The 24,552-nt window shown below is 38.0% G+C and overlaps 1 protein-coding gene across 6 annotated transcripts in view; it reads right to left on the reverse strand.

Annotated features, from left to right (window-relative positions):
• VPS13A (vacuolar protein sorting 13 homolog A) overlaps nucleotides 1–24,552 on the reverse strand; it is a 215,167-nt gene that overhangs the window by 75,216 nt on the left and 115,399 nt on the right. For all 6 annotated transcript variants that reach the window (XR_013814532.1, XR_013814533.1, XR_013814534.1 and 3 more), the window contains exons 36-45: nucleotides 22,475–22,602; nucleotides 21,952–22,121; nucleotides 19,758–19,975; nucleotides 18,367–18,599; nucleotides 14,003–14,095; nucleotides 12,873–13,229; nucleotides 11,456–11,557; nucleotides 9,070–9,228; nucleotides 8,635–8,890; nucleotides 7,058–7,218 (exon numbers count right to left, since the gene is read on the reverse strand). Coding sequence is in view for 3 of the 6 variants with exons in the window: in XM_079790912.1 (XP_079647038.1) it covers nucleotides 7,058–7,218; nucleotides 8,635–8,890; nucleotides 9,070–9,228; nucleotides 11,456–11,557; nucleotides 12,873–13,229; nucleotides 14,003–14,095; nucleotides 18,367–18,599; nucleotides 19,758–19,975; nucleotides 21,952–22,121; nucleotides 22,475–22,602 (1,877 nt within the window). In the remaining 3 variants the exon portion in view is untranslated. The remainder of the gene's footprint in view (nucleotides 1–7,057; nucleotides 7,219–8,634; nucleotides 8,891–9,069; nucleotides 9,229–11,455; nucleotides 11,558–12,872; nucleotides 13,230–14,002; nucleotides 14,096–18,366; nucleotides 18,600–19,757; nucleotides 19,976–21,951; nucleotides 22,122–22,474; nucleotides 22,603–24,552) is intronic.

The following is a 24,552-nucleotide window of genomic DNA, read 5'->3' on the forward strand; positions in this document are numbered from 1 at the left end:
AAGCTATCAGCAGAGACCTGAGGCTACACCCTCACCGCCCCCGTGGGGCTTGACAGGGGACCTCAGGCCACATCCCCCACCCAGCAGGGCTTGACAGGGGACCTCAAGGTGCGCTTCCCGTCCTAGTGCTGGACTAGGGAACCTCAGGCTGCTCTCCCCACCCCACGCCAGGCCAGGGGACCTCAGGCCGCACCCCCCACACGGCGGGGCTTGACGGGGGACCTCAGGCCACGCCTCCCACCCCAGCACTGGGCCAGGGGACCTGAGGCTGCACCCCGCTGCCTGGATGGGCTTGACAGGGAACCTCAGGCCATACCCCCAAACCAGAGGGGCTTGACAGGGGACCTCAAGGTGCACCCCCAGTGCTGGGTCGGGGGAACTCAGGCCGCGCCCCCACCCAGCGGGGCTTGATGGGGGACCTGAGGTTGCACCCCCCTGCTGGTAGGGCTTGACAAGGGACCTCAGGCCATTCCCCGCACCCAGCGGGGCTTGATAGGGGATCTCAGGCCGTGTCTCCAATCTGGTGGGGCTTGACAGAGGACCTAAAGGCATGCCCCCGGCCCCGGTCTGGACTGGGGGACCCCAGGCCAAGCCCCCCATCCTGGCACCGGGCCAGGGGACCTGAGGCTACACTCCCTGCCTGGCAGGGCTTGACAAGGATGGGACTGGCCGGGTCTGGATCTACCCCAATGGGGGGGGGGGCGCTGTCGGGTCTGGGTCTCACGCGATTTTGAGGTGTATGTGGGTGGGCGGGACTTGACTCTGCGTCCCGTGGTGAGCCCCAGACTCTGACAGGAGGAAGGTTTTCATATACATTTTACTAATTTTCTTTCATCTCTGACACTTCTATTATTGAGAAAGGGCAAATAGCAATAGTAAATTATTTCCTCTAATTAATCCCCTTTTAATGTGCACGAATTTCGTGCACCGGGTCACTAGTATTTTAATATTGCTATGTGCCCTTTCTCTATAATAGAAGTGTTCGGCCAGCCCCACCCCCATTGGACAACACCAAGACCCGGCCAATCCCACCTCCGTCAAGCCCTGCCAGGCGGGGGGCACAGCCTCAGGTCCCCCAGCCCCAGCCCATGCCATGCAGCCTTACCCAGACCCGCCACGCCATGGGACCCATCAATGCACCTCTAGGTGACCTGTCGTTTGGTCATTATGCATGAAAATAAAGTCATGCATTTAAGCACGCACATTCATTTTCAATGCCAGATTTGTCTACATTCTCTAAATTGCAAAATAAATAAGATCTTCATCCAGATAGCATCATAATGCCAAGTTCTTTATATAATGACACATACCATTCTCTCCACTCATTATGCTCCATTTGAATGGATTAAATGTATGTGACTCATATGAAACGCACTGCTGCTTGCTCTTAAAAGAGGAAGCATTATTGCTTCTCAGCCTTTTGGCTAAGATCAAGTGTAAAAGAGGAAGCATTAGCTCATTACCTAATGCCATGAAGTGGTTTAAATGGTATATACTGACTTGAAAACAGAAGGAAAAATAACAAAACAAAAAACAATGTTCAGTGCTGTGGATGGCAGAATCCTCTCCCTTTCCCTTTGTTTTTTTCTGCTTTTCCCATGAACCTCTTTGCGCTCTGCCTCAAAATCAACAGAGAAGACAAAATCAGATGCTGTAACCTGCATTTTATAGTGCCATTTGAGTACAAAGAGGTGCTTTTCAATCTTTACTTTTTTTTTAAAATCAATGCAGCTCAAACTTGCTCCCAACGTTCCAGGAGCCAGGCCAACATGGCTGTGCGGACACACCTTTGCTAGGTGCTGTCAGGCTTCAGGGCTGGGGCAGGGAACACACTAGGTGTTGCTGGAAACGAATCAGCTCTCCTTTCTACATAGCAGGAGTCCTTTTCATTATAAAATGCAAAGCAGCAGCTGTTTCCCATTACCCGCTCCTCGCCTGGGGCGTAGAAAGGGGCTGGGAGGATATTTACTCTTGGATTTCTTTTAACTGAGCCCAGTGACAGCTTCTTCTCTGAGTGCAATGCCAGCCGGCTCAGGGCTAGCCACACCTGGAAGGCAAGTGGCAGAGCTGACCAGGGGCTTTGACCAAGCCTGAGCGCGTGGGTCACAGCAACCTTGGCAGGCAGGCTGCTCCCCAAGACTCTAGGTCCCTCTCAGCTCCGCACCCCAGCTCCTTGCTCTCCTCCTTTCACCCACAGGCACCACCGGCATGGTGTTCCCCCAGACTTGGTGTGCAGACGCCAGGGTTGCAGGTTCAAGACGCTCTGCCTCCTCCTGGCACTTTGAGCCATAAGTGCTGGCAGGGACCTTTCCACTCGGTCTTAGTCTTTGGTCACTGCTGAGGTTTTCTGGACTCTCTAGGGCAGGGACAGCCAGGACCTTTGCCTCTGACCAACAACCATGCCTTCAGCCTGCCTGGGGTACCCCCAGCCCCAGGAAAGCGTGGGGGCGTGGCCAGCATGGGTAAGGGGCCGTGAGGGTGTAGGGGGGACTGGCTAGCCACCCCACCCTCAATTGGGGTAGGAGAGGCTGATCAGGGGTGGGACCAGGGGAGGGGCTGGGCAGGGCAGGCATCTTGTGACATCATTATGGCACGAGGGTCAATTTGCATATCACCTCTTTATTATATAGGATTCATGGGCCATACAAAATTATAAATTTAAAAATTAGCCTCCTGTATTTGGTCACACATTTAATTAACTCACCCCTAGTGCCTTGACAGGGCCAGACCAAATGATCTTGCAGGCCTTATATGGCCCGTGGGCCAGGCGTGCCCCACCCCTGCCTTAGACAGTTTACTCCTGTGAATGTGCTGATCAGTACTGAACTGAAGTCTTGAGAGTAGAGCACACTCTTAAATCTCGGGATTCTAAGGCTTAGTAAAGATCTACCTAAAAAGGGCAGGCAGAACAATTTCTGGTGCTGACACATAGTTCCTTTTCTCGCCAACCAAAGTTGTTTGGATGTATGGATATATACTTTTTATCAAATTTAAAAAGTTTTTGACATTTTTTTTCTTCAAATGACCTTGATTAGCATGGAAGGTATTAGTTGCAGTGACTTACTAGTGGTACAAAATTAGCCCTGAACTAAATGTTGCTTGAATCCCACCTAAAAAGCTTAAAAATAAGAACTGAGAGGATCATTTTCCAAGTAACATAACTATATTGGAGAATAAAGTTCAAGAATACAAAAAGAAATACTAATATTTCAAGCAAGGTAAAATTCACAATTTTAGGCATCCAATAAAAATTAATAGACATAAAAATTATTAATAAAATAAATATTAATAAAAGGAAACAGCCCAGCTGGAGTGGCTCAGTGGTTGAGCATCAACCTATGAACTAGGAGTTCATGGTTCAATTCCTGGTCAGGATACATGCTCAGGTTGTAGGCTTGATTCCCAATGTGGTGTGCAGGAGGCAGCCAATGGATGATTCTCTCTCATCATTGATGTTTCTATCTCTCTCTCTCTCCCTCTCCCTTCTTTCTGAAATAAAAATATTTTTAAAAAATAAATAAATAAAAGGAAACAAATCAGATATAATACACATGATAGAATTAGTAGACAAGGACATTACAACATTTATATAACTATACTCAATATGTTCAAAGTTAAGGGAAATACTAATGTATGAATAAAGGACATAGAAAATATACATAAAAATGCAAATTGAAATTCTAGAGCTAAAAATACATTGGTGTAAATGAGAAAAGATTGGACATTGAAAAGGAAAACTGAACTTAAAGATAACAATAGAAACTATCAAAATGAACACAGGGGAAAAAACTAAAAAATATATGTATAGAGCATTAGTGAGTTGTGGGGCAGATTTAAACACTAACAATGGTCAGTGAAGAAGTGAAGAGAGGGGAAAGAGAGAAAAAATATTTGAAGAAAAAAAATGACAAAAAAAGGTTTTCAAGTCGTTAAAAGTATATATCCATACATTCAAGAAACTTAAATCAAGTACAAGAAACAGAAAGGAAAGTTCACTAAGATTCATCACAACCAAATTACTTAACAGTGATAAGGGGCAAAAATATTATATGCATATAAAGAAAATATCAAAAATAAACAGCAAAAATAAAACAGCAAAAATAAAAAATATCAGGGTTGGGGAGAGGAGACAGGAAGAGATTAACCAAAGAATATTTATGCATATATGCATAACCCATAGACACAGACAATAGCAGGGGAAGGCCTTGCATGGAAGTGGGATGGATGGAAGTGGGCAAAAAGGGAGAAAATGGGAGACATCTGTATTACGGTCAACAATAAAATAAAAATTTAAAGATAAAAAATAACAGCAAATTCTGGTCAGAAACAATGTAATCCAGACAACAATCAAATAACTTCTTATTAAAAGTATGAAAAAAAAATAACCTATCAATCTGTATTTCTATACCTGGTAAAAATAAAACATAGAAGTGAAATAAAAATGGAAACAATTCATGGACAAATTTCATGAAAGAGACAAAATTACTAGAAGAGTTCACTTAAGAAGTAACAAATAATTTGAATAGACCTTACTCATAAAATAAAGTGAAACTATATTTGAAAACCTTCACAGAAGAAAAATGTTACAAGAAAACTCTACACCAATATTCCTCATGAACATAAATGCAAAAACTATGAACATGATTTTAGCAAATCAAACGAACAATGCATCAAAGGGTTAATAATACTTCATGAATAACTGGGATTTACACTGGCAATGCAAGGTTGACTTAATATTTAAAAAAACAAACATTATTTAATACTAGAGGCCTGGTGCATGTGGGGAGCGGGCCTCAGCTAGCAGTCGGACATCCGCCAAGGGGTCCTTAGCACTGCTGCAGAGGCGGGAGAGGCTCCCACCACCACTGCTGTGCTCACCAGCCATGAGCCCGGCTTCTGGCTAAATTGTGCTCCCCCTGTGGGAGCGCACAGACCACCAGAGGGCAGCTCCTGCTTTGAGCATCTGCCCCCTGGTGGTCAGTGCACATCATAGCGACTAGTTGTTCTGCCCTTTGGTCAATTTGCATATTAGCCTTTATTATATAGGACAGTGATGGCGAACCTATGACACGCGTGTCAGCACTGACACGCGTAGCCATTTCTGATGACACGCGGCCGCTGAGGTGGCCGCATGCTGAGGATGAAACATTTGCTGCTCCTGAGGATGAAACATTTGCGAAATAATGTTTTTTCCTCAAAGTGACACACTACCCGAGTTATGCTCAGTTTTTTGGCCAAGTTTGACACACCAAGCTCAAAAGGTTGCCCATCACTGATATAGGATAACAATTAAAACTCAACTAACATAACTTGCCATATTAACAATTTTTTTTAAAGATCCTTTCAATAAATACAGGAAATATTTTGACAAAATCCTGAGAAAAACTCTCACCAAAATAGAAGGAAGCATTTTCAACCTGAGAAAGGGTAACTACAAAACACACACACACACACACACACACACACACACACACACAAGCAAAACAAAACAAAATCCCTCAAAACATACTCAATGGTAAAAGAGTGGATTCTCAATTTTCCCCTTAAAATTGAGAACAAAGCAAAAATGTCTGCTGTCATGATTCCTATTCAAATTGTACTGGAGGTTCTAGCCAGCACAACAGGCAAAAAAATAAAATAACATGCATCCAGGTTAGAAAGGAGAAAGTAAAAATGTCTTTAAGACACCATAAGTAAACATATTAAAAAGTCACTACAACTAAAAAGTGGAAATAGTTAAGTTTTCAAAAGTTAATATAAAAAGCAACTGTACTTCCCCTAGCAATGAAGAATCAAATTAATATGAAAAATTTCATCTTTATCCAAAATTTTGAATAAAAATTGAAAATCTGAGTCTGAAAGTAAAATGGAAAAGGAAACGACTGAGAATAATTCAAACAACCTCTGAAAAGAACAAAGCGGCACAACTTGTATTACCTGATTTCAAAATTCAAAGTACTAGTATTATCAATACAGTGTGTCATTAGCATGAAGATAAACAGTGCAATAAATCAGAATAGAGAATTCAGAAATAAACCCACACAGATTTGGTCAGTTTGTGTTTGACAAAAGTGTCAAGGCAATTTAATGGAAAAGTAATAATCTTGGTTGGAACATCTTATTAGCCAGACATATGGGAAAAAAGTGAATTTCAACTCTTTCCTCATATCATAGACAAAATGGTATATCAATTACTACTCAACAATATGCAACTGCATATAACAACATTAATAATAAAAGTTGATACATACAAAATTATGCCTAGTAAAAGAAGCAAGACTCCATTCTGTACTCCATTTCAGTTACATAAATTCTATATTGTGTAACTAAAATACAATGAGAACATGTCAGTGGACGCCTGGGAATGAGAAAGTGGGAAGAGAAGAAACCTTTAGGGGAGATAAATATGTTAATTACTATGACTGTGATAAAGATCTCATAGGTGTATTTTTGTGTAAAACTCAACTTTGAGTGTATGCAGCTTATTATACATCAATTTTATCTCATTAAATCTACTATAGGCCCGATGCACGAAATTCATGTAAGAGCAGGCCTTCCTTGCCCCAGCTGCCAGCACCAACTTCCCTCTTGCACCAGGACCCGGGCTTCCCTCTGGCTGCCTGCAGGCACCTGGTACCCAGGCATACCTCGCAGCCCCTGCTTCGTCCGGAAGGTCGTCCGGTCTAATTAGCATATTACGCTTTTATTATTATAGATATAAATTTTCTCTCACCATATTTTCTAATTAAAACAAAAGGATATATACATACTATGAAGACCCCAAACAAAATATTGATGAGTTGTTGTTTTTTACAAAATACTCCATAAAAAGATTTTACAAAATAGTCTTATACAAAAATTACAAGTATATTGAACAAAATCCTATCACTGCTCATATTAGAGTAGTACAATTACTGGTAATTATTCTTCTTTTTGATATTAGTTATACTGCTACTATAATTTGTATGCTTTTGGTAGCAATTTGCTTTATTTTACTTTTGTTTTTATTAGCACACAAATATGCATATGACCCCCCAAAAACTGTATCGTTTCCTACCTGCACTGGGGAGCGAACTGTTACTTTCTTATTTCCTTCCACTGCATCAATTTGACAAACAATAGATCTTTCAACTCCAGATTCTCTGTGTCTTACAGTGTACAGTCGTCGTCCCACTTTTGTTAAGGGAATTTTATCAGCAGTAGAGTGGTTAGCAGGTGCTAAATTGAATATAAATGTTTGAAAAGTATTATTGTAAATCATCATATATTAATTTTAAATAGATGTTAAGTATCAGAAACATCAGATGATTTCTTAAAGTTATGAATAAAGAGTCACTCAAGTCTTTGGATTTAAGATTATTCAAAGGGATTATACAAAGAGTATTTTTTTGTATTGACATAATGTATACAAAGAGATACTGTAAGAAATCACAATGCATTTCCATCACATTCATTTAAAACCTTCAAGACTTTATTAAAAAATTGTTTTAATTGAAAAAAAATCTCATTCAGTAGTTTGACCTAAGACAACAACACTTATGAACAAAAAGTTTCATAAGCCTTTTCAAAATAAGTAATGAGAAGAATTTTTATAAAATATAATAAAGCATCTCAAATTTGCTGTTATAATAACCAGAGCCTAATACCTTCGGGCAATCTTTGGCAATTACCAAGGTAGCTGAAATTTTTCCATTGTTAATTTTCTCAGCACAAAAGTGACACTTTGTGACATGTAGGATTTGATTAAATAAAATTTTATACAAATTAATCTAATATACATACATATACTGTATTGAGGGATGAATTCTTTACATTATTTACATTAATCCCCCCACATTATTCCATGAAATGTTAGTTCAAAAACAAGTAGAGGTAAAACTGACAAGAACAATTCAATGACAATGCTTGGACAACACCTGAAACCTAAACCACTGTTACGCATCATTTCTTGACTAGAAGAGCACTAGTTACCAGTTTTGGTACTCCTACCCAAAGTCTAATTAACCTTTCAAATGTGCTCCACCTTCACTATTTAAATGTAAAAGTATCAGAAAGTGGTATGGGTGAGGCTTTGGGACTATTTAGCTCACAGTGAGTATACCAGATATAATGATAATTTAAGAATTTATTTGCTTTCACTTCTATGAAAATGAAAAAGTTCTGGGAATCAGAAAGGACAAAAAAATTTCCACTTCAATAAGCATAACATAAAAACCATTTACAAACCCATAACCATTAAAATGTGTCATTTCCATAAATTCAAACCTTATTTTGAATTCATTCAGCAACACTGGTAGACTACTACCTAATAATACCAAACATAGTTAAAACAACAATCACCAATAGCTATAGTCTATAAAAGCCGAGTAAGAATGAGATCTGATATTTTTCTTCCCCAAAATATAAAGCAGTAAATTACCATGCTCTAAAGAAAGCAGTGAATAAAGAAAGTTAGAATTTGGAATACAAAAATATAGTGACAACAGCAATGAAAGTCCTGCAAACAAACAAACAAAATTCCCAACCTATTAGGAAGGAGATAAAAAACATGTAAGATATCAGAAATGAGTAAAATGGAATATAAAATATAACTTAAAAGAAATGAAAGCCCTAGGAAGGCAATTTATCACTTACTAAGAAGAATGAAGAAAAGTTTGCTGCTTAGGCTGGTCATTGCATTGAAATGATCATTGTCTTTTGTTCGGACATAATCCATACTTAAACTTTCCTCATTTTTCAATATATATGACTTTGCCACTGGCACGTTGAGCACACTAAAAGAATCACTTGGTGAAACAGAGATGGTAAGTCCAAGAGAATTTAAAATCATAAATGGCGCTAGATCCTTCATGAAGACAGTTGAAGATCCAGAGGCAGCTTCTGTAAATGCCTAATAAGAAAGAGTTATCGTAAGTAAAATAAAATGAAATGTGGAAAACCAAATGACAAGCAGAACACTAATGAACATATGACAAATAACTAAGTTAATAAAAAACTTTTATTCAAGAAAAGAGAAGGGTTTAACTGAGTAGTACAGCCATATTTAAAGTTTCAAATATCTTTTCTTACCTTGACTAAATTATTTAACATTACAAGACCACATTTGGATAATGTAATGTTTAGTTGGTCTTTTGAATAGAAGCTGATGACAGTTTTATATTCTGGCACTCTGTAATGTTCTTCTTCAGTATCTGATTCAACAATAGCCTTTTTTGCTTTCTTTTTCATCTAAAATGACATGTAAATTATAGAAATATAAAGAAAATTTGTTCCTGGAAGCACAACATAACTCATTTTGCAAAGGAAAAAGAAACTTTAGACAAATCCCAATAACATTAGAGACAACAAAAATTTTTTATCATTTCTACTGTCTTATTGGAATTCCTTGGAAATCAGCCAAATAAGGTCACCTAGCACAGAGCAGTATTAGGGGAAAAATTCTTCTTATCCTCAGTGATACTAAAATGACAAGCACATTTTAGGAGGGGGAAAAAACACACCAAAATTACTAAATGAATGTGACATCAGAATGAAAATGAAAAGCAAATACTTCATAGCAAATGAAAATTTAGAGTGAGAAAAGTCATTTAGTCCATTGGTCATCCTATCTAATAAAGAGGGGATATGCAAATTGACCGTCATGCTGTCACAAAGATGGTGGTGCCCATAGCCACAAGATGGCAATGCCCAGTCCCCTCAGCCTGGCTGGAGTTCCCCAGTCCTGTCAGCCCTGCTGGGTCTGGCTGCTCCTTGCACCTGCCACCAGAGTCCCATAGTCCTTTCAGCCCAGCCGGGCGGGGGGGGGGGGGAGCGGCAGGCACAGGGTGCGGCTGGACCCACCCTCAGCCCCCTAGCCCCCCAGGGATGGCCTGAGGCACAGGCAAGCCTCGGATGTCGTATGCCCAGCCACCTAGGGCCGGCCCAGGGAGCAGGCAAGCCTCAGATGTCGGCTGCCCAGCCGTCCAGGGCCATCCGAGGCTCAGATAACCAGGGCTGGCTGAGGCTTGCGCTGCCGGCAGTGGCAGCAGCAGAGGTTATGGGGGCATTGCCTTCCCCTCATCGCTGGGTCGCCTCCCGCCCCTGAGGGCTCCCGGACTGTGAGAAGGGGCAGGCCGGGCTAAGGGACCCCCCTCCAGTGCATGAATTTTCTTGCACTAGGCCTCTAGTGCTATAAATAAAGAACGGAAAATCAGGAACTTAAGAAGTCCAACAACAGTTGCAAAACAGTGCCACTAGAACCCAGAACTCATGAAAAACAATAACATCTACCTTTTTTTAGGATTCACAGATCCAGGGCCCATGTATATTCCAACCTAAAAACCACCAAATAAGTTCTTTTATCTACTAGTAAGTCCTTTGTCTGAAATATGTGGAAAATCAAATGTAGTGATAAAAAAAAAAAAGATGGACATGCCAAGCTAGTCACATTTGTTGTTACTTTATTTGACTTTAAACCACTGAAAATCTGTTTGGAGGTTGACTGAATTGTCATTAGGGAGGAAACATGCCAGTTATTCCACAGTCTCCTGCTTCAGAAGCACAATTTCATCCATCTAAAGGTCCTGATTTTTATGATTACGTAAACTCAATTATTTTAAACATATTTCAAACAAATAATATGTTTTCTTCCATAAACATATCCTTCAGAAGACAAAGGAAACACAGGATAAATAGCAACTTATAAGAGGCTAGCAGCATTTTAATATGAGCAGGGCCTCTGCAGCCACATTTGCACTCCATCACCTCCACTCTAAAGGTATCATTACTTTAGTGAAGCCCTTTCTAGTTTCAGTCCGTTCACATGTTACAATGAAGTTAGAAACTGTACATTCTTCAGACACTTGTTGTAAGGGTGAAAACAAAAGTACATTGCTGCGGGGGAGGGGAGAGAAGGGTGTCCCTCAGCCAAGCCTGCACCCTCTCCAATCTGGGACCCCTTGGGATCAGGCCTAAGCCGGCAGTAGAACATCCCTCTCACAATCCGGGACTGCTGGCTCCCAAACGCTCACCTGCCTGCCTGCCTGATTGCCCCTAACCGTTTCTGCCTGCCAGCATGATCAACGCCTAACTGCTCCCCTGCCAGCCCAATTGCCCCCAACTTTCCTCCCCTGCCAACCTGGTCACCCCCAACTGTCCTCCCTAGCTGGCCTGATCGCCCACAACTGCTGGCCATCTTGTGGCAGCCATCTTGTGACCACATGGGAGCGGCCATCTTGTGTGAGTGCATGATGGTCAATTTGCATATTACCTCTTTATTATATAGGATTATTTGTATTTGAAAAAGCACAGGAGGGCATTGGCCTTTGGTTTGAAAATTACATTCACAGGTCAAACAGGGAAGCATACAGCAAGGCTAATAATGACAAATGTTGAACTTTGTTGAGATTGAAATTGTTATGTTTTATGTGGTGTAGATACCCTCAATTTTTAAATAATTTTTAGACTTCAAATATACCTTGATTCCAAGATTCCATGGTCTAAATTCCTCAGTCTGGTCAATTTCTAAAGGTTCAAGCAAAGGTTCCCATACACCAAACATTTCATTGTAATAATGCACCTATAAAGAGAATTTTTAATTTTTTAATAAGGCATTCTGGAATTTGCTAAAATGATCTTCCGTGTTGTTTAGTACTACCATTCCTTTTGGCTGTGCTATTTCTCCTATATGAAAATCATACTAAATGCCACTAATTAGTTTCCTACATTCACTCCCTCAGCACTTTCCTCACCTGGTTTACATCATAATTTAGCTTCCATAATTTAATCCAGATAAAACTCTCTTTTAATCATGTTTCCTTAACTTCCAGGCCAGGCTAAACATAAAAGACTGTGTTTATCTATTATATATTATTGACATTTTTTAACATGTCTGTCTACCTCTACTGATTTTTCAAAAGACTTCGAAAGCAAGTAACATAGGATTCAATGAGTGTTTATTTATTTGAATTTTTTGAACTTTCTGGACATCCTAGATTAACCTCTGGAAAGTATACAAAATTCTAGCCAAAATTTGAACAGCTGTAATATAGTCAGTCATATCTACCTCTATTAATATATAACTGTATCAATACAAATAATATAGCAGCTTATAAATCTCCATATTTTTTTTGATAAGGGTAGATTATCAGATTAGTTTCCATTAGACAAACTTGATTAATAATTTGTAAACCAAAGTAGCTTTGGGGATGATTCTATATAGATAAATTCTGAAGAAAATGTACACTGGTGCAAAGCAAATTTATATAAAATACTCTCACAAAAATTTAAAGATCTTAGTGGATTCTCACTAGAGTATAAAGATTATGCATTATATAAAAGTATAAGACATATCCTTCTAATTCTTTATATTACTCTTTTAGAAGAGATTCAAAAATAGTTTACTTTTCTTTTAAAGGAAGAAAGGTATTCCATTAAATTCCTAAAAACAAGAATTTTGAATCTAATCAACAACAATCTATTAATGTATCGTGTTTAAGTTGATCAAATCAACTGAAATATAAACTTAGTGTGAACATGTGGCCTAAAGTTAAAAGTACAATAGGGCCTCAAATAACATTTTCTTCAACATTGTTTTGTTACAACCCTGATGAGATGTTGTAGGAAGTTAACTCTTTTTCATATCAATTAGCTACAGTAAAATTGGTTTTGTTCTATGTCCTTTTGCTTAAAATGGCAAAACCTATCAATGACACTGAGGTCTTACTGTATACATAAAACTTTATCAAAGGCATGAATTTGTAAACTTTCTTCCAAAAGGTTTCTGAGCCAACATCATATTTACAATATGCTTAAATATTTAAATAAGATTCTCAAAATATTCTATATGTATCATGATTTGGTATAAAATCAAGAAAAAAAATACATTTACTTACTTCTAGCTCAAGCTGACAGTGGAGATTTATGAGGGAACTCCAGTTTTTGCCTTCCCCTGAAAAACATGATTTTGCCAAAAGCATAGGCACTGTTCTATGACCAACCCCAGCCTCAAGAACTATAAAAATAGAATCAATGTTCATTTTTATTATCTCTCCTTTGGGTACCAATTCGGTTGTGGGAGCTATGTTTTTCACTTCATTTGGTTCTTCAAGAAACCACATTTTTAAAGTCTTTGTATCCTTCTTTTCCCATAAATGTGCTGTAGAAGAAGCAGTTTCTTGTGGGATGGTTTCCTTAGTTGTATAAAGTGCTGCAGTTATGGTAATCACAGTATTTATGATAACTGGTGAAACCTAAGGAAAAAATTTTAAACTAATAAAAAATCTACTCATGCAGCTTTAAAAATACATACTTCAAGGAAAATTAAATGTATTTGCTGAAGAATAATAATTAATGTTGAAATAATGTTATTACCATGAAACCGCAAATATAATTCACTGCCCACAAAAATTAATTATCATAACTAATTTCAATTAAGGTATTCACATTAATCTTATTAAAATACCAGAGGCCTGCTGCATGGATTTGTGCACAGGTGGGGTCCCTCGGCCTGGCCTGTGAGGACTGGGCTGAAACCGGCTCTCTGACATCCCCCAAGGGGTCCCGGATTTCGAGAGAGTGCAGGCCAGGCCAAGGGACCCCACTAGTGCACAACTGGGGCCAGAGAGGGACCGCAGGAGGTCTTCAGGGCATGTCCGGCCCTTCTTGCCCAGTCTCAATTGGGGCCTATCAGGGGCGGCCAGCTGGGGAGGAACCATGGGAGGGCTCCAGGCCATGACTGGCCAGTCTTGCCCAGTCCCGATTGGCCGGACCCCAGCAGCAAGCTAACCTACTGGTCGGAGTGTCTGCCCCCTGGTGGTCAGTGCACGTCACAGTGACTGGCCGAATGGTTGAACAGTTGGAGGGACAATTAGCATATTAGGCTTTTCTAGAGAAAGATTTTTAAAACATAGCTTCTTTTTTGCTTACTTAATTAAAAGACTTGCTGTAATAACTGTTTATTTCTAGTTTTATTAATTTTTTTAAAAGTTCACTAAAGATCTAAATGACTGACATTTTAACTTACCTTTAGTGTCAGAGATTTTAGTGATATATCAATCACTTGTGGATCTCTGCCTATCTGAGTAGCTTGATAGAACAAGTCACAGGGCTGCAAAACCTATGAGAAAAATCAGTAACACTAAATTACCATTGCTCTTAAAATATTTTTATTTAAAGGCTTTCCTAGTAATAGCTAACTATATTAAATAGACAAGTTATTCAAAACTGTTGAAAAATAAGTGACTCAATAACACACTTCTCTTTACTTACTCATTATAATATCAAGTATTAACCTTTTGCACTCGGATGTCGAGATTAAAATTACTCTTTGAATGTATCAATAATTTGAAATATAAAAAAATCCAAATAAATAAGTTTGTATGAAAAGAAACTCCAGTTTTTTATTCTACTGCCGCGCTTTGTAAAATCTGGGGTATTTAAAAAATTAAATCTCGAGTAGAATAAAGAAATCAAGAAAAAAGCAAGCGAATGCAAAGGGTTAATATGAGCAGTATTAATAAAACAATATGTAGAATTTCTTAAATATGCTTAACTATAGAAATATGTAAAATGTGCATTATATATTTTATTTACTAAAACAAAAATTTTATCATGGCATCTTTTTCATTATAAAATTACAATGAAATAAATTAATCTATATAGAAAAAGCTATAAAAGATGAGATGTAAAAATTATAAATACATTAGATTTACTAAATAATTCTTAATTATAAATTAGCTGAGTTTTTCCTGACTGTGGTAAGCAGGATTCTATCCTCTAGCACCCAGTGACCACATTCCTTCCAAACACAAAATATATTCACCTCCTCCTAAGGTTCCTAACAGTCTCATTCCATTATAGCTCAAAGTTCAAAATCACTTACATAAGTCTGTATCTCATCATACCTCTATCTTACCTATAGCTCTCATTGATTAAAATATACAAAATCTCATCTATTTTTTACCAGCTCAAAGTCTAAAACTAAATCAGCTCCAGGTCCTCATGAAATTCCTGGGTATAATCTATTAAGTGAAGCTGCTAGGGCACAATTTCCCTCCCTTTATGAAATTGTGAAACTAAGATGAGTTATCTGCCCCCACCATTCCTAACATAGAATGGTGGGATAGACATAGGATAACAATAACAGACATTCCCATTCAAGTTGGAAAAAATGGAAGATAAAAAGGAGTCACTTGTCCAAAACAGTTCTGAAATTCAGCCAAGTAAATAAGTTTCTTGATTAGGTTTCAAAGCCTAATAACAATTGATTGTGGCTCTCAGCTCCACCCTGAGTCATTCTTCCTTCTTTATAAAAGGTAGCACAAATACGCAACTGAGTAGTTGCTTTTTATCCTCCTGCTTCTTGCCAGTAGAATGTTGGGGGGTTCAAGACACCATTTTTCAAAGCTTTCTGGGACTACATATCAAGCAATCCCTGTAGTTTCCAATAATATGTCTTTTACCTTCTTTCTGAGTCCTCGTTAGCAGTGTCCTCAATGACCAAGTTTCTACCAAGAGTCTGATCAACACAAGTTAGGCTTTCTCTATCCTTCTATTCAAAATTCCTCCAGCTTCTGCATACTATCCAGTTCCAAAGATGCTCCCACATTTTAAATAATTGCTACATCTTATTTCTGGTAAAAAAAAAAATCTGTATTCTTCTCCTATTGCTGTGTAACAAAGTACCATAAACTTAGTGGCTTAAAACAACACTAATTTATTTTTTCCTCATTTTCATGGGTCAGGAATCTTGCTGAAATCAGTTATCAGCTGGTTGCGTCTTTATCTTGAGGCTTGACTGAGAAAGATCTGCTCCCAGGCTCATTCAGGTGGTTGGTAGAATTCATTTCTTTGTGGCCCTAAAACTGAGATCTCCACTGGCTTGTGCTGTCAGCCAGAGACTGCTCTTGACACCTACTAGTTGCTCATAGGTTCTTGCCATGCAGCCTTCCCCACAGTATGGCAGCTTGCTTCTTCAATGCCAGCATTTTAAAAATTAGATTAGGCCCATCCAGAATCTCTCTTTAATTAACTCAGTTAACTGATTAGTAACCTAATTATATTCACTGATCCTATCCACACTCAATGGAAGCAGACTATACTGGGCACATTCAACAGGAGGTAGAAATCTTCGGGGACATTTTAGAATACTGCTTACATTAAAAATGAAAAAATAAATCAGAAAAAATATGATAAACAAATTCATTCTCCAAAGAAAGCACATTAAAATTCACTATTATTCTAATAAATCAGCAAAAGCAACTAGTACATGACTTACATATTCAATATATTATTTCTTGAAACTTCAGGGATAGGTAATTACAACCATATTACAATACATAATCCACAACTTCCAACATAAAATTTGTGTTATATCTTCATCTTAGGGAAGGCAAAAACAAAACCAAAAAGTACTATTATAAATACATATAAAAGTTTCTAACTTGATAAATTTTGTTTTTTTTTACAGTCCCTTCCCAAAATAAGTATGAATGTTTGTTTTGTTTTTTATCCAACTCCTTTATTTTCAAGTCTAATTAAGTTCCCTAGGATTAAAAATGCAGCTGATCATCTGGCCGGTGAGGCTCTTTGGTTGAGCTTCAACCTATGAACCAGGAGGTCACGGTTTGATTCCATGCCTAGGCTGCAGGATCGATCCCCAGTAGGGGGTATGCAGGAGGCAACCAACTGATGATTCTCTCTCATCATTGATGTTTCTGTCTCTATCTCCCTCTCTCTTCCTCTCTCTGAAGTCAATAAAAATGTATTTTTTTTAAATGCAGCTGATCCAACATATTAGTGACAAAACTACACTACAGTCAAGTTATATACAATATATCTATAGAGATCAATTGAAGATGTAGAAACATTATCTTAAAATGGAATTATTTCCCTACTAGTATTATTCTATTATCTCCAACTACATCCATTGTAATTTTAGTGCTACTTTTATTTTTTTCCTTTCTACTCTAATTCTCACCATATAGCTCCAGTATTATGATTTTCACTATTAATGCATTATTTTCTTGCTGCTACTGCTTCCCCTTCAAAGAAGCAATCTTGGGCTATCCAACATCTATAGAAGCTGTAAGAGCTCACTATACGTTCCCTACTTTACAAACACTATCTTGGTGGTGGGAAGGCTGCCCCAAGTTGAGAACCACAGAATAACGAGAAAAAGTCAGAGTATATAAATATAGTTGTTGGTATGTGGGTAGATATGGGGTGGGAACTTGTGCTCTCTGGAACCCAGGTTCTCTGCACGTTATACCTTCATCCTGAAACACAGTCCCATGACTCCTGTTTCAGTTCTGCTGCTAATAACTACTCATCTTTCAGGCATTGGCATAAATGTCACTTCACCTGACAAGCCTCCCCTATTTACACTTCTCCAGAGAAATCACATACAGACTCAACAAAGAAAATTATCATCTAAAGATCCTGGATTTTGAGCTGTGGCTGTAACCCTTGAGGTGGAGGTGAGAAAAGACAAGCATGGATTATCAGTATGGACAAAGGAATAAAACGTTTAGTGGGCTGTGGGAAGAACCTCTAGCTGTCTTGATATCTGTTTTTTCCCCCCACAGTAATTAATACAAGATTTACCTGGGCACAAGATAACGCAAAAAAATAAAAAAATAAAATAAAAGAAGAAGACCACATTCTCCAGCTGTTTTTGCAGATAAGTATGGTCACATAGCTACATTCATGCCAAATGATGTGAATAGAAGAAATATATAAAATTTCTAAGCATTCACCTAAAAGAGAATCAATCAGTATGCCCTCAGTTTTCTATATCCTCTTTTCTTAGTGATGAGCCATCAACCTTGCAAACTAGAGAATTATAGCTTACATTTCTATGTTGATAATTTTTAGACATTTATGCTTCTATTATTCCTATAAAAGACTAAACATTTTTATGTGTTTTATAAGAGTACTAGGAATCAGATAGTTAACTTGAAAAGATGTCTTTGAAGAAATAAATTTTAATCAGTTAAACACATACATCAAAGCAAAAGTGTCCAGATGGGAGAAAAATATGAAAAAATGGTAAAATTGCAACAACATCTCAAACAAGTGGTAGATAGTTTTCAAGGCCTAAGAGCAGTGTGGAACTGACACGGATAGTATGTCCGAGTAAGGCCTCAAAAAATGTTAAGATGAAAGCAGCTTCTTAGTGAGACTATTCCCACAAATACATAAAACAATGAGGAACAATTGGAAGAATGAAAAAGAGTTTCAAAGTGGTATAATAGTAACCCAGGTTAGGCTCTCCAAAAAAAAAAAAAAAAAAAAATTACTTTATAAAGGAAGATTAGAAAGTCTGCAGGTAGGTTCATAAAGTGGTATATACTAAATACAAAACAGATAATTAAATAGTATACTCACAGTAGTGATTCTGTCTTTTCTCTTGTCAGGAAGAAATGGGCATGCTCTCATTTGGAGATCTTTAATAGCAGCAGTCATCGTATTGTTTTCAAGGTCACCCTTCCAACAAATTTCACATTGTGTTGTAATGACTAAGGCAGGAGCATCATTTCTTGTCATATCGGCCACAAACACAATTTCAGGATTTTTAATAAGAATATTCACTTCCCACTTTTCTTGTACCTGTGCAGGTACTAAAATAGAAATAAAAATAAATAATTTAAAATATTTATAAATCTTTGCTACACATTTTATGAAAAACGTATTATTTATGGGAAAATGTTATTTTCATTCTAAGTAAAAACTAAAATAAAGGCATCTTAGATCCCAAAGAAATCTATAATGTAAGATTTGAAGAAGTTAGAGTTATAAGTACATTTTAAAATTTGGAGGGAAATCTCCACCATGGCAGAGCAGAAAACTAACCCAGTTTCGAACTCTCAACATGATACTCTTTCCACTGCACCACAATAAATGAAATATGTAAAAGACAGTAGAAAACCATATATGAAATAAAAATAAGAGTATTTTAAGTTGAAATACTATCTTTAATAATGAAAAGAAGTAGTTGGTTCATTATTTCTCCCTGCAGGTTTTCTTCCAACAAATTCTTTCAAATTATTGTCTGCAGATAAGTACAAGTAATTATTCTAATATAGGTCTCATTAATTTTTGAACCCAATATATAGTTACACCTTGAAAAAACTGCCAAAACCGGTTTGGCTCAGTGGATAGAGCGTCGGCCTGCGGACTGAAAGGTCCCAGGTTCGATTCCGGTCAAGGGCATGTACATTGGTTGTGGGCACATCCCCGGTGGGGGGTGTGCAGGAGGCAGCTGGTCGATGTTTCTCTCTCATCGATGTTTCTAGCTCTCTATCCCTCTTCCTTCCTCTCTGTAAAAAATCAATAAAATATATTTTTAAAAAATATATGCAAACTGCACATCTCAGCAGAAAGCACATTTTCCTCTTACCTCTTAAAAATAAAATTTTAATTTATTAATTCATTTAACCTCATCAATTAGAACTGCTATTTTTAACCTTTTTCAACTCATAAACTGAAACAAATTCTGCAGCACATCAAATATATTTTGCCAATCTGACAAAAAAAAAGGGAATAAATTTGATTCATTCATATCGAATGGAAATTGATATGTTGGCTGTTGTCATTTTTTTACTTGACAATCTAAGAGAAAAGAGGTCAGTGCCCTGATTAAATAGTCAGGTATTTCATGTTTTAAAAATTCTTGTGGCACACAGGTTGAAAATTGCTAATCTAGAAAGCTAACCAAGGTAAGTGCTATTGTAACACTTGATTAACATAGATATTAAACATTTTATTTAATAACGAACCTTCTTCTTTAGTAGCCCATGCTTGAACATTGGTTTCTACAGCAGTGCCTGTGGTGTAGGCTTCAAGAAAGACATTTGCAACTGTCAGCAGAAATTCCACACTTGCACAAATATATGTTTCTTGAAGGACTACATCAGACATCCAACCATCTCTGATTTTCTTATACTTTACATCCATCATATCTTTTTTGTCAAATCCAACTGTCAGTCCTATCATTCTGAAAAACACCATAAAAATTCCTGTGAATAGCTTACAAATAACCAAACACACCAATAAAACTCAAAGACTTCTTATCCCTTTCACTGACAGCCAACCAGCATCTGAAGCCATTTATCATAGAAAGATCTCAAAGTACTCCAAATAATAATAGATTTACAAACTTCTGGAACATAACTGTTTTATAAATTAGTTAGTGTATCTTTAAGAAATTATCAGAATTTGGAATCTCGGCATATTTTTCATATATTTCCCATTAAATTTTGAATGAATTGAAAATAATTTTGATAATATAAATTAATTTGAACAAAAATTACAGATTTTTATTTAATTAATCTATCAACCATCCAGCAAGAGCACATAAAACAAGACATTTTATGTCTTTAATTAATTAATTAATTAATTAATTATTTTTGGAGAGAGAAGAAAGGAGGGCAGGCGGGAGGGAGAGAGAAAAACATCTAAGTGAGAAACATCAATCGGTTGCCTCTCAGATGCACCCTGACCTGGGATCAAACCCGCAACCTGGGTATGAGGCCTGACAGGGAATGGAATCTGCCACCTTTTGGTGTACGAGATGATGCTTCAACCAACCAAGACACCTGGATATTTAAAATGTTGACTGTGTGCCAAAACCAGTTTGGCTCAGTGGATGGATCATCGGCCTGCAGACTGAAGGGTCCCGGGTTCGATTCCGGTCAGGGCATGTGCCTTGGTTGCGGGCACATCCCCGGTGGGAGGTGTGCAGGAGGCAGCTGATCGATGTTTCTCTTTCATAGATGTTTCTAACTATCCCTCTCCTTTCCTCTCTGTAAAAAATCAATAAAATAAATTTTAAAAAAAATAAAAAAATGTTGACTGTGAACCATGACTTCACTGAATTGAAGCTCCGATGATATTAAGGATGTGGCCAAAAAATGAATGTGCAACTTTGGGAATAAGTTTTATAAAATACTAGTGGCCTAGTGCATGAAATTCATGCACGGGGGGGGGGGGGGGGGTCCCTCAGCCCGGCCTGCACCCGCTCCAATCTGGGACCCCTCGAAGGATGTCCTACTGCCTGTTTACAGGGATCGGGCCTAAACTGGCAGTCCGACATCCCTCTCACAATCCAGGACTGCTGACTCCAGCCACTCACCTGCCTGCCTGCCTGCCTGATTGCCCCTAACCACTCTGCCTGCTGACCTGCTCACCCCCAACTGCCCCCCCCCTACTGGCCTGCTCACCCCCAACTGCCACCCTGCTGGCCTGCTCACTCCAAAGTGCCCCCCCACTGTCCTGATCACCTCCGATCCTCACTGATGGCCTGCTCACCCCCAACTGGCCCCCCTGCTGGTCTGCTTACCCACAACGGCCCCTGCTGTCCCATCCTGGCCTGATCACCCCCTGGCGACCCAAGGTCCAAGCCCCTCCTTTTTTTTATTTTTTTTTATTTTTCAGCACCTCCTTGAGTGGAGGCCAGGGCTGGCCAGGGCGGGCGGGAAGCTTGGTTTCCTCCATTGCCGGGGGAAACCCAAGCCTCCTGCTTGCTCCAGCTCCGTGGCTGCCTCCATTTTTATGGGATTTATTTATCTTCTATAATTGAAACTTTGTAGCCTTGAGTGGAGGCCAGGGCCAGCCAGGAAGCTTGGCTTCCTCCATCGCCAGGGGCAACCCAAGCCTCCTGCTTGCTCCAGCTCTGTGGCCACCACCATTTATTTATCTTCTATAACTGAAACTTTGTAGCCTTGAGCGGAGGCCAGGGCCGGCCAGGGTGGGCGGGAAGCTTGGCTTCTTCCATTGCCAGGGCAACCCAAGCCTCCTGCTTGCTCCAGCTCCATGGCCAGCTGCCATCTTGGTTGGGTTAATTTGCATACTTGCTCCTTATTGGCTGGTGGGTGTGGCTTGGCGTAGCAGAGTGATGGTTAATTTGCATGTTTCTCTTTTATTAGTGTAGATATCAACCATATTTCAAGTAAAAACGCAGAACACTATTACCTAGGAGTTGCCTTCTTGACATGAGGCCTTTTATCATCTAAAATACAGTTTTTTAATGAGAAGGCAGAAAATACTGAGTCATCTGTATACATTTTTAAAGTACTTATTATATTCTCCAACTTAAATTCAGCAAGTGTCAGAGAAGGATCACGGACATCTGTAAAGGAAGCCTGCAGAAGAGAAAATCAATATAAATTTTACACAAACACATAAATACAAAGCAAATTTTAATTATAAACTACCACATTCTCTATCTCCAAAGGGCTCACTAAGAAAGGCCAAAAAATATATATTGACTTTAATTCAAAATTTATTTTTCACATCACTGACTATAGCAAAGATAACACATTTTAAAAGGGACATGGTTAAAATTATTTTATTATTAAAATGAAGAGATCAATAATTTTTCTCACAGGAACAGATACTCCAAAATGTACATAAAATATTAATGAATGGTATTTTAATAAATATTCACTATATAATTTTCATCAAGTAAAAAATGTATTTTTTTCCCTCAACTTACCTGTTCAGGACCTGGACTATATAGTATCATGGTGAGATAATCAGTTCTGAAACTCATATTTAGTGTTGTCTTAACTTGAGCGGCACATGAATGTACTTCTACCACAGCAGCTGTCACTACAGTTGTTCCTTGGAAAAATTAAAGTTATTAGATAAAAGAAAAAAAATCAGGAAAGCCAGAACTCATTAAAATAGCATTGAAATAGATTTAACAGAATTATTAATCAAATGGGTATAGAAGAGGAGAAGAGTTATAGTAGCAATAAAAGCAGCCATATTATACTAATTGTTGAAATTGAGTAATCGGTAAAAATTTCTAGAGGTGAATGATTAAAATAATATATTTAAATGTCTATTTTTCATCCTACACATTTTAAACATTACCTTTGCACTGCCTATTATTTTAAGTCCTTACCATGTATTTCCTTTATCGGTCCCATCTTCCGCTTTCCAGCTTTGCTCAGTTAACATGGTTACTACTAGGTTAACATTGCTAATATCATGTAAATTCTTATTTACAGATTAAGTCTTCCATGTCTGATTTAATTATAGCTATGTAATAATTTTCAATGAAGAAACTAATAGTTTATTATAATACTTCCTCTGCTACTACATTACAACTAGTGCATCTCTCAAAAAAGAGAGCATCTCTTCTCACATTCTAACCATTTTTCAAAATCATGCAAAATCTCCTCCACTTCTGCACCTGACTATTTGTAGCAATTTCTCCCTTCCTAGGAACAGAAAGCATGTCTTCCTCTCCATATCACTTATGGAAGGTACTTATAGTAATCCCCCTTATCCACAGCCTCACTTTCTGTGGTATGTTACCCATAGTCGACCAAGGTCTGAAAGTGTTAAATGAAAAATGTCAAAAATAATTCATAAGTTTTAAATTGTGCACCATTCTAAGTAGCATTATAAAATCGTATGCTGACCCCTCCATCCTACCCAGGATGTGAAATCATGCCTTTATCCAGCCTATCCACTATGTATATCCAGCCTATCCACTCTGTATATACCTGCCTATTAGTCAATTAATAGTTCAGTTATTAGATGGACTGTTGTGGTATCACAGACTTGTGTTTAAGCAACCTTTATTTTACTTAATAATGTAAAGGTTATTAAGTAAAATAAAGGTAAAGCCATGCACATAACTGTTTTTTACAGTATATTGTTACAATTGTTCTATACTTTATTAGTTGTTGTTAATCATTTATTGTGGCTGATATACAAGTTAAATTTTATCACAGGTATGTATATACAGAAAAAATCATAATATACATAGCATTAGGTACTACTCAGCTTCAGGCATCCACTGGGTGTCTTGAAAAGTATTCCCATGGATAATGGGGAAATTACTGAAATTAATCCCTCCTTCTATATATATTATGGAATTTATGCTACTTTTCTTCTTGAAGACATTATTCCACTTTTTTTTTCTTAAGATATTCTGAATTCCTCTTTAATGATAATGAAGCATTTTTTACTACACATCCCAGTACCAGAATATTTTGGGGTTCCTTTTCCTTGTAGTCCTGGTTAGGCCCATTGTTTTTGTATCCTATGTTTTCCTCTTTCCTGAATTCCTTGTTTTGCTAGAATATATTTTAAAACTAATTTATTCAAGAATGAGTATGAAAGAAGTAAACTTTGTGGGACTAAACATCTGCAAATTATTGTGTTTTCACATTTGGATGATGGTTTGGCATTATACAGAAACCTAACTTTAAAATCATTTTCCTTAGAAATTTGACTATATGGCTCCATTGTCTTTTATCATCTATCCATTCCATCCCATTCAGTTTTATTGATGATAAATCTAATTCTAATTACCTATTCTGTTCATGTTGGTTTCTTTCATGGTCAGGTTCTTGTGATTTTCTTCATATCTGTCCATTAATACTTAACAGTAAAGGACTGGGTTGGTTATTCTAACAAGCAAAGATGGGGTTTCCTACAATGTTATAAATGTATGGTTGTTTGTGTGTTAGGATTCTCCTTGACTGACAAAACTGTGTAAAAATCTCAGGGCTTTGCAAGGGTGGATTTTATGAGCTAGTAGGTTGCTCTTTAAGA

This window comes from Cnephaeus nilssonii (assembly GCF_951640355.1).
Source record: "Cnephaeus nilssonii genome assembly, chromosome: 14".
Lineage (NCBI taxonomy): Eukaryota > Metazoa > Chordata > Mammalia > Chiroptera > Vespertilionidae > Cnephaeus > Cnephaeus nilssonii.